This window comes from Marmota flaviventris, chromosome 6, assembly GCF_047511675.1.
Source record: "Marmota flaviventris isolate mMarFla1 chromosome 6, mMarFla1.hap1, whole genome shotgun sequence".
Lineage (NCBI taxonomy): Eukaryota > Metazoa > Chordata > Mammalia > Rodentia > Sciuridae > Marmota > Marmota flaviventris.
The window spans coordinates 123,682,972-123,701,003 of NC_092503.1; the positions used below are offsets into that span (position 1 = coordinate 123,682,972).

Genomic DNA, 18,032 nt, shown 5'->3' on the forward strand with positions numbered 1-18,032 from the left:
AGTGTACTTATTTACCATAGAATACAGTAATTTTAGATAACTGACTTTTCTCAAGCTTTATTATATTGGAAATCAATTATATTTAATGAATACTTAACCACAGCCATGCTTATCTGATCTTCTTTAGAATTAATACTGGCTCTAAAAAGTAAACTGGTACTATGGTTGATTTGATTAGCTGGTTAAATAATCATTAAGAACTAATGGTTGTAATTTGGGGGTTGATTCTTCAAAGCAATCAATCCCATTATGATTTTTCCTCTCCATAACTTGAGAGAATACAATCCTATACTCCAGCCAGCTAGAGAGCTACTAGATAGTGCTATGTGAGCCACTATTCACATGTGTCCAGCCATGGAATGTGGAGGATTTGGCATAGATGCATCATCAACTCTTTACTGATATCTAGTCATTATCTGTTTTCTCCAAATGTGAAGAAGAATTCGTTAAACTGCCAAAAGTTACCATAAAATGCTTCTCTGGTACAGGCAGCTTGAATGCAACCTAAATATGTATTTTTAAAACTATTTTTGTATTGTAATTTACTGCCAGATTATATGGAATTCTCAGAAGACACATGCTGTAGAATAAACAAGCCTCAAAAATTAATGATTAAAGAAAAAAATTCAATATCCATTAAGAGTATAGTTTCCTAAGTTAAAGCCTGACAAAAATGAATAAGGAAAGTTTCCCTACTTTCCAAGGACCAAATGAAACATTGTAGAACTACACCACAAATTTTTTTCTCTGATTAGAAGTGGAATTAAACCAAGGACTAAAAAGATCTAATATTTCACTATTTTCATCTGCTCAACTCCCCACTTCCTACTTAACATGCAATCCAAATCTCAAAACGTCCTCTTCCTGCTCTTGCTACTTTCTTTTATGTCCATGAGCCCTTATTTTGAAAAGGAACAAATAATTCTCGGATGTATAGTCTTCAAAATTTGGCTTACAGGACCTGTATTCTGTTTTTTGTCAAAGTACATAAAGCAAATCTACTGATCTTCAACACATCTTCAGTCAATAAAATCACACTGCATCCTGAATGTGGGTACTTTGCAATCATTATGTATGAAAAAGGTCAGAATGCACCATCTATCAGTATCATACATGAAAAATGCAACGTATGGATGGATTATATCTGACTTTGAAACAAAAAATGATACAATCACGATTTTAGAACCTAATGGTATTCTTAAATGTAATTCAGTAGCGAAACACCATAGTCTAAAGGGTATTTATAGCAATACAGCAAATAACATTGAGTTAATTCACAATAGTCAATATCTGATGTATAATTATTGCTAGACTACCCTGCGTTTTTTGTCAGGTGTGTTTATAATTGTGTCGATCACAAGTTTTAGACTGTACTGAAACAGCTGTTCATAGAAATTTTTTCAGGGCTCACACAAAAGGAAGACTTATAAAAATGCACATAAATGTTCAGCATTTGAACAGTAAGAAGCTATAACTTGAATGCATTCAGACCTGTAGCAGGCTGTTGCTGCTGCGTAAGTGTTGCAGCCATGGCAACGGCTGCTGCATTTGGCATGGTGCTGAAAGGGGTTGGTCCAGTAGTAACTCTGGGTGCATTCTGCCACTTCTTAGCTTCTGCTCGCCTGGCTTCAAATACATCTACAGCATCTCCCAAGAACATTTTTCTGCAGCCAAGGTACTGTTCTTTGAGTACCTTTACATTTTCATGAATAGACTGAAGTTGTGCAGCTAAAGCTACAAATGTTTGATAAATTTTCTGCATAGCCATTGACAAATCTTGAGGGGTTATATGTGAATTATTTGCTTGGGTGGCAAGATGGTTTTCTAGTTCTTCAATCTGCTGTCTGTATTGTTGGAGCTGTACCTCAAATTGCTGAACCAAGATTCTGAAGTAGTCAGCAGGAGCTGTATTTTCATGTTGAAGTCCAGGTGGTGTTTTTTGGGTTCTTAAAGCTATTTCAGCATTCTTCAACTCCTGAGCAGTTTCTACTTTCAATTTATCAATATTAAGAGTGTTTCTCTGTAATCCACTGGCAGCCAATGATAGAAGTTGCTTCAGAGCTTTAATATCTTCTTGTACTTTAAGCATTGCTTTTGAAGACATTCTACTAATTTCTTCTTGGACCTGTTTTTGTTCCTTCACAAATTTCTGGAGATTTTCAACATCCTGGCAGATGACAGGAGGTAGATTTTCATCCTTCAGTGCCTTACTATCCTCTGGTCTTGTTCCTGTTTTATCACTCTTTTTATCTGATGAGCTACTAAAATCTATACCACCGAGGCCTTCATTGCCTGCAGCTGAAGTAGCTGCTGTAGTTCCCAAAGTCAGGCCTAAAGCATTTTGTCCAAGTCCTGATGCTGCTGTGTTTGTACTCTGGAAAAGTGAACCTCCCAAACCAGCTAAGGCTCCCCCTAAAGAAAAGCCTGTTGATGCAGCTGTAGTTGTGGCTGTCGTTCCTCCCAGATTATTTAGAGTAAATCCAGTGGATGCTGCTGGAGTTGATGTCAGAGCAGATGAAAGAGTGAGACCGCTTGCTGAGGTAGAAGTAATAGGAAGAGCAAATGGTGTGGCAGATGCTGCAGGTTTATTGAATCCTAAACTGAAGCCAGTTGTAGATGCAGATGTAGTGGCTGGTGTTCCCAGAGTTAGTCCTGTAGTTATAGTTGTTGCTATTCCTGTGTTTGTTCCTCCTAGAGTGAACCCAGTGGCAGGCTTAGATCCAAAGAGTACAGTTCCAAAACCACCAGAAGAAGTAGACGTAGTTGCTGGAGTTGCAGTGCTTCCAAGAGTTCCAAAATTGAGTCCCACAGAAGGGTTGCTAGATGCTCCAGTCCCGAAAGAAAAACCGCCGCCAGTGCTGGTCCCACCGGCCGCCACGGTGGTGGAACCCAGCGACCCGGAACCGAAGGAGAAGCCCGTGGCCATGGCTGCCTCGGGCTGGACGCCGTCAGCAACCTGAAAAAGGTCGGAGACCCTCCTCTAGCCTTAAAGTCGAAGTGGACCGGGCAGCATTGTTCTTGGCCAGTTCCGACTTGGCGGGCACTTCAAGCCCTAGAGGCGACCGCGAACCACGGCCAAAATGGATGGAGCCACTAAACCAAAGCACGCCCAACGCCCACCGCGCGCTCCTAGCACCATTGTCAATTCTTTTGGTCATGGTGATGGAAAAACTGACTAAAACAATGAGAATTCCTTAAAGCTAATGTCCCCAGACTCCTCCTAAGATCTCAGGGTGGGAGAATTACTGGATTGATTCATGTGGCAGCCCAAGTTCCAGTGGGAACAGACAGAACAAATGACAGGAACTTGGCTTCTAAGTTCCCATCCAGTTGACTAAGGGCACTAATACTTTTGTGGGTCTACACTGAACTGGGATCCAGATGTTATGGGTTGGAGACTTTTCTTGCTTGTGCTCATTCAGTGGACCGGAAATATGAATAACACTGGGGTTTTAGGAAACGGGTTGCACCTGGTACCATGGGGGATAGGAGGACCCCAGTGTGCAGAGCTCTGTCCTGGTGCTGGGATCCCAAAGTATCCTTTGTAGGAAGGAAAAGCTGAACTGGATTTCTGTGTTCAGCGTTGTGGCCACACGGGGGCGCTGTCATATTACTCTGAAATTTTGCCTGAGCAGCCCAGGAGAGAGCTGGGCTGTGAGTGGGTGGGAGGTGCCACTCTGGGGTTGGGTATCAATGGGAATGAAGAAGCTTCTGAGGAGCTCTGGACTCTTCGAGGTCCAGGTCAGGAATGTGCCAGAGACTGAAGAAGAAAGATCAAGAGAACTTACGCTCTCCCAAAGGCTTCTATCTTCTCTCTGCTACTGAACTTTTTAGCTTCCTGGCAACACCCCATTATATATGACAAGGAAAAATATTTTCCTCTATTCCCTATTTCTGTTTTTTGAAGCTCAATTTTAAGAATCTCCCTATTCACTAGGTTTTTCAATAAAATCACCTCTTATTTGTGAACAATGTCTTAATATCCACCTAATATCCTAGAGTGTGGACATGCACATTGGGACTATCAGGACAAAGGACACATCCTCTCTCCTCGTTGGGCCTCTGGTACCCACAGCAGGGCAGAAAAAATCCTGTTCTGGAGTCAGACATGTTCCCAGAAGTCTCATCTTCAGCAGCAGGTGCCAAAGGACCTGAGCCTTAGGGTGGGTGCCCTCTCTTCTTACAGGACAGGAGTAAATTATTATGCATCCTTTCAAGATGTCCCTCCTAATAGAAGCCTGGGTTTTCCCGAGGACCCAGCCCCTCTCAATTTCTCTCTGCATGGTGCTTCCCTAGGGACATTGCACTCCTGGGTTAGGAGGTGAGGTAAAGACCTTATTCCTCATTGTGGTTCTCAGACCTTTCTGTTTCTTTGATGTCTATCATTCCCTAACTTGTCACCAGAGTAGAGCTCCCATTCCCCTCATTGTTACTATTCCCCAATTCATTCCCCTATTTCTGGGCTCTTTGCTCCTGGGTCCCTGTCTCCTCTCTAGCAGCAATGTCTCCTTGATCCTCATGGGTTTCAACACAAGCAGAATTGGTGACTGAAGAATGAGCCCCAAAGATGCCCAGGCCCTAATCCTTAGAACAGTGAATAGGATGCATCACATGGCAGAGGGGACATTGCTGATATAATTAAGGTTAAGGACCTGAAAATAGGGAGATGTTCCTGGATTATCTGGGTGACCCAATCAAATCACATGAATCCTTAAAAGCAGACACCTTCTCTGGCTGGAGTCAGAGAGATGCTGCAGAAGAGGCAGGCAGAGGGGACATCAGAAACAGATGAGAGGATGTCAGAGATTTCAGTGAAAGAAGGATTGGTATGTGCTCTAGGGGCTATGTGTGAGGGCTAGAGAGAGAGCTCTAGGAGCTAAATTTGGCTCCCAAATTACTGTCAGCAAGGAACTGGGAGTTTTAGCCCTACATCTGCAGGGAACTGAATTCTAACATCCTGAATGAGCTTAGAAACTTATTTATTCCCAGAGTTTACAGTAAGTTTCACAGACCTTCTGACACCTTGACCTTAGCCCTGTGAGACCCATTACTGGACTTGGGAATTCATAACTGTCAGGTCATAAATGGTGCTGGCTAAGGCTGCTTAGGTTGAGGTAATTTGTGAGGCTCCAGGAGCTCTGTGAAGACTGGAAAAATGATGTCCAACTCTCAACAGATAGAATACAGAAGCTAAGGGAAGTCAGGGTGTGGAATGTAGAGATTTTGTGAAGGCCTAAGACCCATATTTTGTAAGAGACCCAGCAGGCCCCCCACTTTTACCACAGTCTTCAGAAACGAGCTGATGACAGGGACCTGCATTGCTAAAAAGTTTAGGGTGCTGTTCTCTGCAGGCTGGTGGTAAACGTAGTAAAGGTGATCCCAGAGTTAGGCTCATTAATACCTAAGGAGAAATCCTAGTCCTGAAGAGCTGGAGACCAAGTGGTGGCAGTTAACTAGCACAAGTGAGGGGAAGCCACCACAGTAACCACAGAGCAAAGGCAGCTCCACCTGCAGAGGGCTGCGGAGAAGGTTCATGAAGGGTGGTGTCCTTAGGGTCAAAACAGACAGTCAGCCTGCAGAACAGTGCTCAGTATCTGTGATAAAAAAGCAGTTGAAGATCAGGAGGCTGAAGGTGTTTGAACCAATTAAAAACAAATCATGGGCTGGGGATGTGGCTCAAGTGGTAGCTCACTTGCCTGGCATGCGAGCGGCCCGGGTTCGATCCTCAGCACCACATACAAACAAAGATGTTGTGTCCGCCAAGAACTAAAAATAAATATTAAAATTCTCTCTCTCTTCTCTCTCTCTCTCTCTCTCTTAAAAAAATAAAAACAAATCATGTTTCCATTCTCAATTTCCAAATCTGAGCCAATGTTCAGATTCCAAACTGTGATGTTGTCCATATCTGAAGGAAAAAGGACCTGGAATATCATGGTAAGTATATACAGTGACAATTTCCTCAGTCTTTCTACCAAGAAACCCCACTGATTTGTCCAGGAGACTATACCAGGGGAAGGTGTCGGGAGCTGCACTGGATGCAGACACTTTGAAGTCTTGAAGCAGGAGGCTCTGAACAATTACTGCAATAGTCTGGCAATAGTGACAGACCCCAGTAACTTGGGGGTTGCCCAGCTCGAATATCAAGGCATGGCTCCAGGAGTAGGTAGCACTCACTAGGGTTGAATTACACTCAACTATTCCTTTGTAATCCTATGCCTTTGCCCTTTGGGATAGGGTGTTCCATGGAACCTCCCTATATAAGAATAAAGAATTCCAGTGGCTCTCTCTCTTTCCACAGACCCCTAAGGTCAGAGGAGCCATCACAGAACCCCCCCAAAATGTATTTCTCTGTCTCTGTGTGATTATTTTGTGCCAGCCCAGTTCACCTGGAATGACCTTGAGTGTTTAGTCATGGGACTTGACAGGAAAGAAACAGGCAGAATGCTAAGGAGTATTGTGCATTGAGATTGAGTTGATATAGACACCAGCCTCCCATAATGTCAGGAATGCATGTTACACTGGGGGCCCGCAGACCAGGTAATTAACACAAACAAAATCTGGCTTACTATGGGGCTCCTGGGTCTGCAAACACCCAGGTTATTTCTTCAAGTGTATAATTAACCCTTGAAATTGGATGAACCCCACACTAGGCCCTTAGCTTTGGAGAAAGGATCTCACTGTGCTAAAGCAAAATGGAAACCTCTGACACTGCTCACTGACCTGCATTGTTAGGAAGCAAATGGAAACCTCTGACCTGCATTGCTAGGAAGTTTGGGGTGCTGTTCTCTGCAGGCTGGGGATAAAGGTAGTAAAGGTGGAGATTGGAGCCACCATTAGAGAGATGAAGGATGCAATCATGGTAGCATGTGCTAATAATTTCTCTCTGAACTATTTGAAGCCCCTAGTCTCTACAATACAGTGTGAAGCTATCTGGACATCTGGAATTTCATTAGAATATGAAATCTGTTCATTTAATTGTAACACCAGATTTTCGGGAATGGATGAGCACATCATGGTAAGACACTGAATTCCAGAATGTGGACAATAAACCTCATGGAGATTCAGGAGTGGTCACTTTAGTGAAGTTTGGGGGTCTAGTTGTTAGAGACAGGCATTGGTTGCATATTGCTCCTTATGTTAGTCAGTTTTCCAACCCTGTGACCAAATTGCCTGATAAGAACAACTTAAAGGAGGAAAGATTCATTTTGCCCCATGGTAAAGAAGTTTCAGTTCATTGTCAGCTGGCTCTTTTATTTCTGGGCCCAGGGTGAGGCAAACAGAACATTATGGCAAAAGAAAATGGCAGAGCAAAGCTGCTTAGCTCAGGGCAGCCGGGAAGGAAGTGATGGGGTAGGGGAGAAGAGAGGGAGTGACAGACACTCAGGACAAGGGCATGCCCCCAAGTACCTACTCCCTTCAACTGGGTCCCACGTCCTATAGTTTCCACCCGCTCCCCCAGTCCATTCAACTATGATACATGAATGTATCAATCCATTGGTGAGTTGGACTGTCCTAATGAGGGGAGCTCTGAAAAAGACCAGGCTCTTCCTGAGCAAATAAATTCATGGTGTGAGAGATTTCTTGCAATGTGGGCATTTAAGCTGATGGGGGTGTGGAGAATCAGTGTTGTGAAGAATGTTGGTAGTTGCTGGAGTTGGGAGCACATTTCTTCCCAACCCTGGCAGCCCACAAAGATAGGAGACCTCAATCCTTTAAGAAATGGAATTCTGCATAAAGCTCTGTATAAGTTTGGAGGAGGACTTCATAACTCAAGATGAGAACAGAGCTTTGTGAAACCCTGAACAATCTGTGAACACCATGCCTGGATTTGTGACCAAGGAACTGTGAACCAAAAACAGGTATTCTTTTAAGCCAATAGGCTTGTAGTAACTTGCTATGCAGTCATCAAAAACTAATAAACAGCCAGGTACAGCGGTGCATGCCTGTAATCCCAGCAAGTTGGGAGACTGAGGCAGGAGGATCATGAGTTTGAGGCCAGCCTCTGGGCAAATTATCAAGGCTCTAATCAACTTAGTGAGATCCTGTCCCCTCCCCCCCAAAAAAAGACTGATAAACAGGGTCACTTATGCAATAGATAAGCACAGATAAGTGCTTTCTCCCTTGGAATGACTTTATGAACTGTTGTACATACTAGGTACATGAAATAAAACCTTTCCTAAATTTTTTTTTATTTTTCATTTTGATTTTTTGTGTGATACAATCTCATTTTATTATAGTCATATTTCATTTATTTATTCAACAAAAATTAATGTCTCTATTTGCTGGGGATATGTTTTAATTAGCTTTTTTGTCATTGTGACCAAAATGCCTGACAAGAACAACTTGGAGGAGGAAAAGTTTATTTGCGGCTCACTGTTTCAGAGGTCTCAGTCCATAGATGGTGACTCCATCATTCTGGGTCCAAGTTGAGGCAGCCCATTCATGGGGAGCTGACCATGGTAAGGACAATAGTCATAGGTGGCAGGTGAGGGAACTACTGCCACAGTTCAGGAATGATGGGGTGGTGGGGGCTAAGGGGTGAAGAAGGCCTTTAGGATGGGAGTGACAGAAAAGGGTTAGAGAAGAGTGAGGTGAGTAAAAGAAGCAGAGTTAAAAAAATTTTAAAGCAATGTCATCCTTAGATTTAAGTATGCTGTTTTATAAGTTTAATAGGTTAATATTTATAACTATAGAGTCTAGCACAATATATTTTGCATTTATTATTCAATATATTCAGTGGGGCTGCCTAAAAATTAATTGTCTCCTATGTTAATCACATTAAAACAAATACCACAACCAAGTTTTCCAATAAAATAAGCACATCCCTTAGATGTTGTTATGGTTTGGATGTGAGGTGCCCCCAACTTCTGTGTTAACACAGGAACATTCATAGGGGAAATGATTGGATTGTCAGGATTGTAACCTAATCAGTCCCTCCTCTTTGGACTAACTGGGTGAAAACTGAAGGCAGGTGGCACATGGCTGGAGGAGTTGGGTCACTGGGATCACGTCCTGGAAAGGTTCATTTTCTTTGCAGACCTTTCCCCTTTCTCTCTCTGCTTTCCAGCTGCTTTGAAAGGATCAGCACTCCTCTACCATGTCCTTTTGTCATGATGTCTTACCTCACTTTGGGCCCCAAAGAATGAAGTTGGCCCACCATGGACTGAACCTCTGAAACTGTATGCCAAAATCAACCTTTTCTCCTCTATGTTGTTCTTGTCAGGTATTTTAGTCACAGCAATGAAAAGCTGAATAACACAGATGTGGATGATTCATAAAACAGTCAATGCATAGCTACTAGTGAAGAGAATATTGACAGTATTGAACATTTGCAACTCTGAGTGATTAAATTTTTTATAGTTCTAGTTGTGCTTTCCTGTGTTTCTCTTTATATTAGCCCCCACAATCCATTAGTTTTACTTTTCACAGTTTCAGGTATTCACAATGTATATGCTATATACCTCTTAGTTGCTTAGTAGTCAACTGGTTATCAGATCCACTGTCTCACAATTTCTACAACATTCATCTGATTTATCAGTGGGCATTGTGTCATTTTGCATCATCACAAGAAGTGTGAGCACAATATTGTTTTAGTCAGCCTTCTTGATGTTGTGATTAAAAGACCCAACCAGCACAATTGTAGAGGAGGAAAAGTTTGAGAGCTCACTATTTCAGAGGTATACAGAAGGCTCCATTTCTCTGGCTGAATGTGAGGCAGGACATCATGGCTGGAGAGTGTAGTGGGGGGGAAGCAACTAACATCATGGTGATCAGGAAGCAGAGATAGAGATTGCACTCTCCAGATACAAATATATACCCCCAAACCATGCCCCAATTACCACCTCTTCTAGCTACACCCTACCACTTCAGTTAATCCCATCAGGGATTGATTTACTGATTAAGCTAAGGCTATAACCCAATCATTTCTCCTCCAAACCTTCTTGTATTGTTTCACACGTGAGCTTTGGGGAAACACCACATCTAACCCATAACAAATATAATTGGCTATTTTGAAGGAGATCTCATAACATTTATTACAACTTTTAATTGTTACTTAGTAGGCCCGAGGGCAGTGTCTGGGAAGAGGAAGGCATGCATAAGAATGCACCATTTCCTGGGTTCCAAACTGTGCCGGGTTATTCTGCCTGGACACTAATGACGCTGCACCAGTTCTCATTCCCATTGCACGTGGGGTTTCTAGGGAAGCCAATCGGGGCCTCGCCCGCGTTTCCGACTGGAAAGTCTACAGAGATTGATTCTTCCTTAAATCCCACAGGTCGGGGTCATGGCTCCCCGAACCCTGTTTCTGCTGCTCTCGGGGGTGCTGACCCTTAGCGAGACCTGGGCAGGCAAGTGCAGCGTCGGGAGGAAAACCGCTTCCACGAGGAAGGAGCGAGGGGACCATCAGGCAGAGGCACAGGACCTGGAGTAGTTGCGTCCCGCCGCCACCGGCCCAGACCCTGCCTCATCCCAGCCACTCTCTATCCTTGTTCCTAGTCTCCCGCTTCCTCCTTTCCGTCTACGTCAGGGCCTTCCAGTCCCGCTGCCCCAGTTCGGTCACACAAGCCCCTAGCCTCATCCCAACCCCACGACCTGGACTCCTCATCCGGGGCCGGGAGGAGGGTCGCACCGGGACTCAGCCGCTTCCCTTCCCCAGGCTCCCACTCTCTGAGGTATTTCGACACCGCGGTGTCCCGGCCCGGCCTCCAGGAGCCCCGCTTCATCTCCGTGGGCTACGTGGACCACACGCAGTTCCTTCGCTTCGACAGCGACTCCGGGACGACGCCGAGGGCAGCGCCGCGGGTGCAGTGGATGAAGCAGTTGGGGCCGGATTATTGGGACCGGGAGACCAGGAAGGCTAAGGACGCTGCTCAGATTTACTGGGGCAGCTTGAACAACTTACGAGTTTACTAAACCAGAGCGAGGGAGGTGAGTGACCCCAGGCCCGGGTGGGACGTGACGGATCTTCACGGATGGGTCCAAGTAGCCCCGGGTACCCTGGTTAGAGGGTCACACCGAGGCTGCGGGACCCTCGGAGACCCTGGAACCAGGAAGTGTTAACCTGGTTTTGTTTTCAGTTTTAGTGAAAATCCTCGCGGGTTAGTCTGGGCGGGGGGCGGGGCCAGGAGGACTGGACTGCCCGCGGGGGCGGGGCCAGGCTCTCACCCTCCAGATCTCTTCTGGTTGCGACCTGGAGGCTGAAGGCCGCCTGCTCCGCGGGTACCGTCAGTCAGCCTACGACGGCACGGATTACATAGCCCTGAACGAGGACCTGAGCTCCTGGACTGCAGCGAACGCAGTGGCTCAGGCCACCCGGCGCAAGTGGGAGGCGGCTGGTGCCTCCGAGCCATGGAGAGCCTACCTGGAGGGCCCTTGCGTGGAGTGGCTTGGCAAATATCTGGAGAACGGGAAGGAGACGTTGCTGCGCACAGGTGCAAGGGACCTCAGGGAACCTCCCCATCTGTCCTGGGATTGGGACCGACATCTCCCGCTGAGGAGAGGAAAATGGGATCATCTCCAAAATACTGCCACTCCCATTTGCTTTGGAACCCGGATAAGTGTTCCTGGGTTTTCATATCCAACACTAGATAGTAATTCGCTGGAGGGATCGCTCTGAGGACAATTAAGAATTTGTCTCAGAATGGAAGGAGAGAAGATCCCCAAAATAGCTGAGTAGCAGTCCTCTTTGACTCAGGCAGCAGATTGTGATCTGTTCCAGGTCTTGTTCGCTGCCCCAAACCCAATGTCTTTGGAGGTCTGACTGCAGTTATTTTGAGTCTCTCAGTCTCCACTCAGGACCAGTAGTTCTTTTTTTTTTTTTTTCCCACAGAAATCTGGAGTCTTCTACCATGGGTTGGCTCACCCTGAGTCTAGAACAATGAATAGATTATCCCAGATAATCTGTGGCTGGGTTAGTGTCCCTTTAGTAAGGTCACATGAATAAGACTGGAATGGCCCACAAAGAATGCAAAATGGTTGAATTTTGAACTTTACCCTTCAGATCCCCCAAAGACATATATGACCCACCACCCCAGACCTGAAGGAGATGTCACCCTAAGGTGCTGGGCCATGGCCTTCTACCCGAAGGAGATCACCTTGATTTGGCAGAGGGATGGGGAAGATCACACCCAGGACATGGAACTTGTGGAGACCAGGCCTGCAGGGGATGGAACTTTCCAGAAGTGGGCAGCTGTGGTGGTGCCTGCTGGGGAGGAGCAGAGATACACATGCCATGCATCATGAGGGGCTGCCTGAGCCCTGCACCCTGAGATGGGGTAAGGAGATGAGGGCACAGAGCGGCTTGTCAGTGAAAGCAGGAGCTGTTCTCTGCAGGGTCAAGGGCCTGAACCTCGCTTGCCTTCTGTTTCCAGAGCCACATCCTCAGCTCACCATCTATGTTTTGGGAATCATTGCTGGCCTGGTTGTCCTTGGAGCTGTGGTTGTTATTGCAATTTGGATGAAGATGAACCACACAAGGGAAGAGGAGTGTGAGTTTTCTCATTTTAAACACTGCCTCACTAATAGGAAGCGACACACACACACACACACACACACACACACACACACTCGTCTAACAGGGGCTCCTGATTCCCAGCAATTAGAGGTCAGGAGAATATTCCTGCGGAAGACAGATGTCATGTTGATTCAGACCCTGCACATCTCCTTTCCTTATGCCTCCTGATCTTTCTCTGTGTCTACAGTCACAGTTCAGGAAACTTCCCTGGAGTCTAGGTTTAGGGGATTCATTTAGACCCTCATGGCCCAGTATCCTTTCAGGCCTCTCAAAGGTTGAAAAAGAGGGAGCTATGCTCAGGCTCCAAGTAAGAATGTTGGAGGGGATGATCCTTGGGATTGTACAGTCAGGAGCCCATGGGGCAGCTCACTCACTTATAACTTCTATGGGCTCTGCTATATTTGTGTTATAGTTAGGATTTGAAATGTCTCTCAAAGGCTCATGTGTCAAAGGCTTGGTTCCCATTCGGGCTTTTGGGAAGTAATCAGATCAGGAGGGCTCTGATCCCATGAATGGATTCACAACTGAATGGACTATTGGAGATGATGGATTATTGAGAGATGATGGAAACTGTAGGAGGCAGGGTATAGGCAGAAGGAATAAGTCACTGAGGGTATGTCCTTGTCCCTAGTCTCTTCTCGCTCTCTCTGTTTCCTGGCTGCCATGAGATGAGTAGCTTCCTCCACCACATGCTCCTGCCATTATAATGTACTGTTTTTTTAAAAATATATTTTTTAGTGTAGTTGGACATAATACCTGTATTTTATTTATTTTTATGTGGTGCTGAGGATTGAACTCAGCGCTGTGCACATGCTAGGTGAGCGCTCTACCACTGAGCCACAACCCCAGCCCCTATGATGTACTGTTTTAACTTAGGCCCAGAAACAATGGAGCAGTGGATCATGGACTGAAACTTCTGTACCTGTGAGCCAAGATAAATATTTCCTCCTTTCAGTTTTCTCAGGTATTTTGTCATGGTGATGAAAAGCTGATTAATATTCTTTTTCTGCCCCAGGTAGTGACATTGCCCAGGGCTCTAACGTGTTTCTCATGGCTTGTAAAGATGAGAACCTGGAGGACTGAAGTCAAAGAGGGGGTGGGGCAGAGAGGACAGGACTGGGTATAAGAACTTTCTGAATTTGGACCTTTTGATTGATTGATGGGTTGTTCAACATGTTGTTACATGAAATGACTGCCTGAATTTGTGCCTGATTCTTTTGTTCTGTAGCATGGGACAGCTGCCTGTGTGGGATTGAGCGACATAAGACTTGTTCAGGCCTCCTCTTTGTGACTTGAAGAACCTTGGATCTCTTTCTGCAGAGGTATCTAAATGTGCCCACATTCCTACTGGCATAATGTGAGGAGGTGGGGAGACCAGCACACTCCTTCCCACCAGGATTCCTTTTACCACACTGACCTGTGTTCTCTTTCACAATCAACCTTCTTATTCAGCAGGCAGGGCTAGGTTGTCTCCATCCCTGTCTCCACGTCATGGTGCCCTGAGCTACAGCTTTTTAACTTCTGTAGTAAAAATAAGACCTGAGCATAAATTTATTTTTTCAAATTATTTTTATTGATTTTTAATTTTATTTTTTGATTTTTAGTGCATTTATTTGTGCACAATAGTGGGATTCATTTTGACATATTCATAACTGTATCTAATGCAATTTTCTCCATTTCTATCTCCTTCTCTCCCATCCTCCCTCTCCACTGATCCTTTCTTTCTACTCTATTGGTTTTCCTTCTGTTTATTTGTTTTTTAATTGGTGCACTATAGTTATATATATATAATTGCAACACATTGTGATATATTCATACATGCGCATAGCATAATTTGTTAACTTTATTCCCCGATTTTTTCCCTTTCCCTCCCCGGATTCCTCTACTCAATCCCTTGTTTTACTCTATTGCTCTTTTGTATTTTTGTGAGATCTCCCCCACCAGCTTTTTTTCCCCTCTCTAGATTGTGCATATGAGAGAAAACATTTACTTTGACTTTCTAAGTCTGAGTCCTTGACTTTCTGAGTCTGGCTTATTTCCCTTGGCATGATGATCTTCAGTTCCACCAATTTACCATCAAATGACATCATTTCATTGTTCTTTATGGCTGAGTGGAACTCATTGTGTATATATATATCACATTTTCTTTATCCATTTCTCTACTGATGGGTACTTAGGCTGGTTCTATAACTTGGCTATTGTGAATCGTGCTGCTATAAACATTGGTGTACAGGTACCATTGTAGTATGTTGATTTTGGTTCTTTTGGATAAAGACCAAAGAGTGGGATAGCTGGGTCATATAGTGGTTCCATTCATTCCTAGTCTTTGGAGGAATCTCCATATTGCTTTCCAAGCATTAATTGGAGAACAGATAGCCTCTGTAACAAATAGTGCTGGCAAAATATGGAAAGCCACGTATAGAAGAATGAAACTAGATTGCTGCCTTTCACTCTGCACAAAAATCAACTCACCATGGATCAAAGGAATTAGGGCAGAAACATTTGAAACTTTCCAGAAGAGCATACTCCAACACATTTGCATGGGTACTGACTTCTTTACTAGGATTCCTAAAGCACAAGAAATGAAACCAAGAATCAAAAATAGGAATAGAATCAAATTAAAAGGATTGTATAACAAAGGAAACAGGAGTGTGAAGAGAGAGCCTACAGAATGGGACAAAATCTTTGCCAGCTACTCTTCTGACAGGGGATTAATAACCAGAATATGAAAAGAACTCAAAAAACTTAACACCAACAAAACCTAATAACCCACTCAATGAATGAATGAATGATCTATAGATATTATTCCAAAAAAGAAATACAAATAATCACAAAATATATGAAAACATGTTCAACATACTTAGCAATCAGGAAGATTTAAATCATAACTACATTGATATTTCATCTCACCCCAGTCAGAATGGCAATCATGAAGAATACAAATAATGAAGCAGGCGTGGTGGCACACACCTGCTATCTCAGTAGCTTGGGAGGCTGAGGCAGGAGGATTGGGAGTGCAAAGCCAGCCTCAGCAACTTAGTGAGGTCCTAAGCAACTCAGTGACACCCTATCACTAAATAAAATATAAATAAAGAGCTGGGGATGTGGCTCAGTGGTAAAATTCAATCCCTGGAAGCAAAAACAAAATAAAACAAAACAAAATGAACAAATATTGATAATTGCTGGTGAGTATGAGGGGAAGAAGTTATACATTGTTGATGGGACTGCAAATTAGTACAACCACTTTGGAAAGCAGGATGGAGATTCCTCAGAAGACTAAGAATGGAAACACCATTTTTTTTTTTTTCAAATTCTAGACTTGAGGAGTTGATCAAGTAATTAAAGGACATTTCTAAAGAAAAAAAAAATAAAGAAAAGAAATAAAGGCTCTGAAAACCTTCTCTGGATTTTCCCATACGCTGACATTAGCAAGAGCTACTCCCCCCCCCCACCCATCATTGCTCTTACACAGGTCCCTAAACAGGTGACTCTATATTATCAAGAGATGAATCTTCAGACTCATGAGGTCCTGACCTCTTTCCAGAGCTGTTTACTTAAATGCCTTCTTTTCCATAATCTTTAAAAATCCAATATCAGATTTTAGAATTAGCAGAGAGGAGGGATACCACAGTTTCTCATCTTAAGTTAATTCTTGTTGGAATTCTTTTTCTGCTCTGCCTACTTATCCCCCTCCCAGCCCTAAGTTCCAGTAATCCTGGTACTGGCTTCAAAGTAAATGCAAAAATATATAAGGCAGAGTCTAATTTAGATTTATATTTACTTGGAAAATAGGACCCATAAATTAAGGATCATTCTGTGTTGGAGAAATATGATCCTGTGCTATGAAGTGGAGGGAGGAGGGCTGGTGAGAGAAAGGGAGAGGGAGAGAGGGCAGCACTTGTGAGAAAAGCCCAATCATTCCAGATTTCAGTATGAGAGGACCTAAAGTAAGGTTAAAACCTTAGTTTAATCCTAAGAACTGGGATTACCAGCATGGGCCACAGTGTGGGCTCAGACACATTTATATATGAAGGGTAAAATCACTAGGGATAGACAGGAATCCAGATCATTGCAGACTGTGAAAATTGTGCTTCCCTCAGCGGGTAAATCAAAGGAAAAAAGTCTCTGGGAATCTCTGTGTGGTTTCCCAGACACTTCTCTAAGATAGAAAGGGAAATCATTGCTTCTCCACCTCCTTTCCCCAGGGCTGCTCACTCTCTGACATCATATTCCCTGGGGAGGTGCTTTCTTTTAGAAGGTCTATCCTTGGCTTCTTCAAACAGCCTCTGGTCCAGGACTCAGAGAGATGATGTGAGAAAGACAGCTTGGTGCTGGAGGAGAAAGGTCAGAAGAAAACCGCAGGTCCTGGGCGTGGCTCAAGGTCTCAGGCCTGAAGGAGGTTTCTGGGGTTGGGAAACCAGAAGGAAACCAAATCCCCACTTTCCAGGAGTTTCACTTCCTCCTCTTTCAACCTGAGTTCTGCCTGGTGACTCATGACGCGTCCACAGTTCTCACTCTCACACCAGTGGTTTCTAGAGAAGCCAATCAGAGTTGTCGCCGCGATTCCAGGTGACAAGGTCCAGGCACTGCTGCAGGAACTGATTCTCCCTGTCCATGGAGGTGTGAGTCATGAAGTTCAGAACTCTGTTCCTGCTGCTTTTGGGGCCTCTAACCCTAATCCAAACCTGGGCGAGTGAGTACCGGGTCGGGCGGGAAACAACCTCTGTGGGTAGGATCTAGGGGACTTCTCAGCGGGGTCGCAGATTCAGGCACGCGGCATTTCCACCTTGTGAAGCCTGAACATTACCTCCATCTCAGACTCGCCCTGTCCCCATCTGAATCACCGACCATACAGTCCTTTCTGTCTGCCCGCTTTCTGTCTCACGAGTCCCCTCGCCCCCTCCTCCCATCACGGCCCGTCAACCTGGGACCCTGGTCCTGTCCCAGGAGGTGGTCGCATTGGGTCTTAGCTGCTCTCTGTCCTCAGGGTCCCACTCCCTGCGTTATTTCCACACCTCCGTGTCCCGACCTGGCGAGGAAGAGTCTTTTTACACCTCGGTGGGCTATGTGGACGACACACTGTTCCTGCACTTCGACAGCGACGCCCCAAATCCGAGGGTGGAGCCGCGGGTGCAGTGGATGGAATTTGAGGCACCAGAGTTTTGGGAAACGCAAACCAAGATTGCTAAGGCGCATGCACAGAAATTGAGCTGGAACCTGCGCTCCACCCTCCATTACTACAACCAGAGCGAGGACGGTGAGTGACCCGGGACCGGTGGCAGGGGACAAATGCCCCCATCTCTTTGAGACAGGCCATGGTCGACTACAGTCTCCGAGACTTAGTTTCATTTCCAGGCCCCCAACATCCCTTGGCCCCTTGACTCAGAAAACTTGGGCGAGTTAGCTGGGGGTTCATTTTACATTTATGCAGAAGCCTTAGACCAATCCACCCCTCCTCCCCCGCTCCCGGGTTGCACTGGCAGAGTTAAGCCCCAGAGGTAAAAGCTGGAGCAAAGCC

General features: G+C 44.9%; 1 protein-coding gene and 2 pseudogenes across 4 annotated transcripts in view; 2 read left to right on the plus strand and 1 right to left on the minus strand.

Moving 5' to 3' along the window:
• Positions 1-1,464: 1,464 nt before the first annotated feature.
• On the minus strand, positions 1,465-3,080 carry LOC114083020 (nucleoporin p58/p45 pseudogene; annotated as a pseudogene).
• Positions 3,081-10,268: 7,188 nt separating this feature from the next.
• Positions 10,269-13,732, plus strand: LOC139706055 (HLA class I histocompatibility antigen, alpha chain G-like; annotated as a pseudogene).
• LOC114082228 (HLA class I histocompatibility antigen, alpha chain G-like) overlaps positions 12,400-18,032 on the plus strand; it is a 29,119-nt gene continuing 23,486 nt past the window's right edge. Inside the window, exons 1-5 of one of the 4 annotated variants that reach the window (XM_071613565.1) lie at positions 12,400-12,488; positions 13,391-13,478; positions 13,743-13,836; positions 17,084-17,207; positions 17,502-17,771. In XM_071613565.1, coding sequence (XP_071469666.1) covers positions 17,144-17,207; positions 17,502-17,771 — 334 coding nt within the window. In that variant the 5' untranslated portion in view covers positions 12,400-12,488; positions 13,391-13,478; positions 13,743-13,836; positions 17,084-17,143. Of the gene's footprint in view, positions 12,489-12,542; positions 13,479-13,742; positions 13,837-17,083; positions 17,208-17,501; positions 17,772-18,032 lie in introns of those variants that run through there. The other 3 variants (XM_071613564.1, XM_071613568.1, XM_071613569.1) reach the window with 3 other exon arrangements.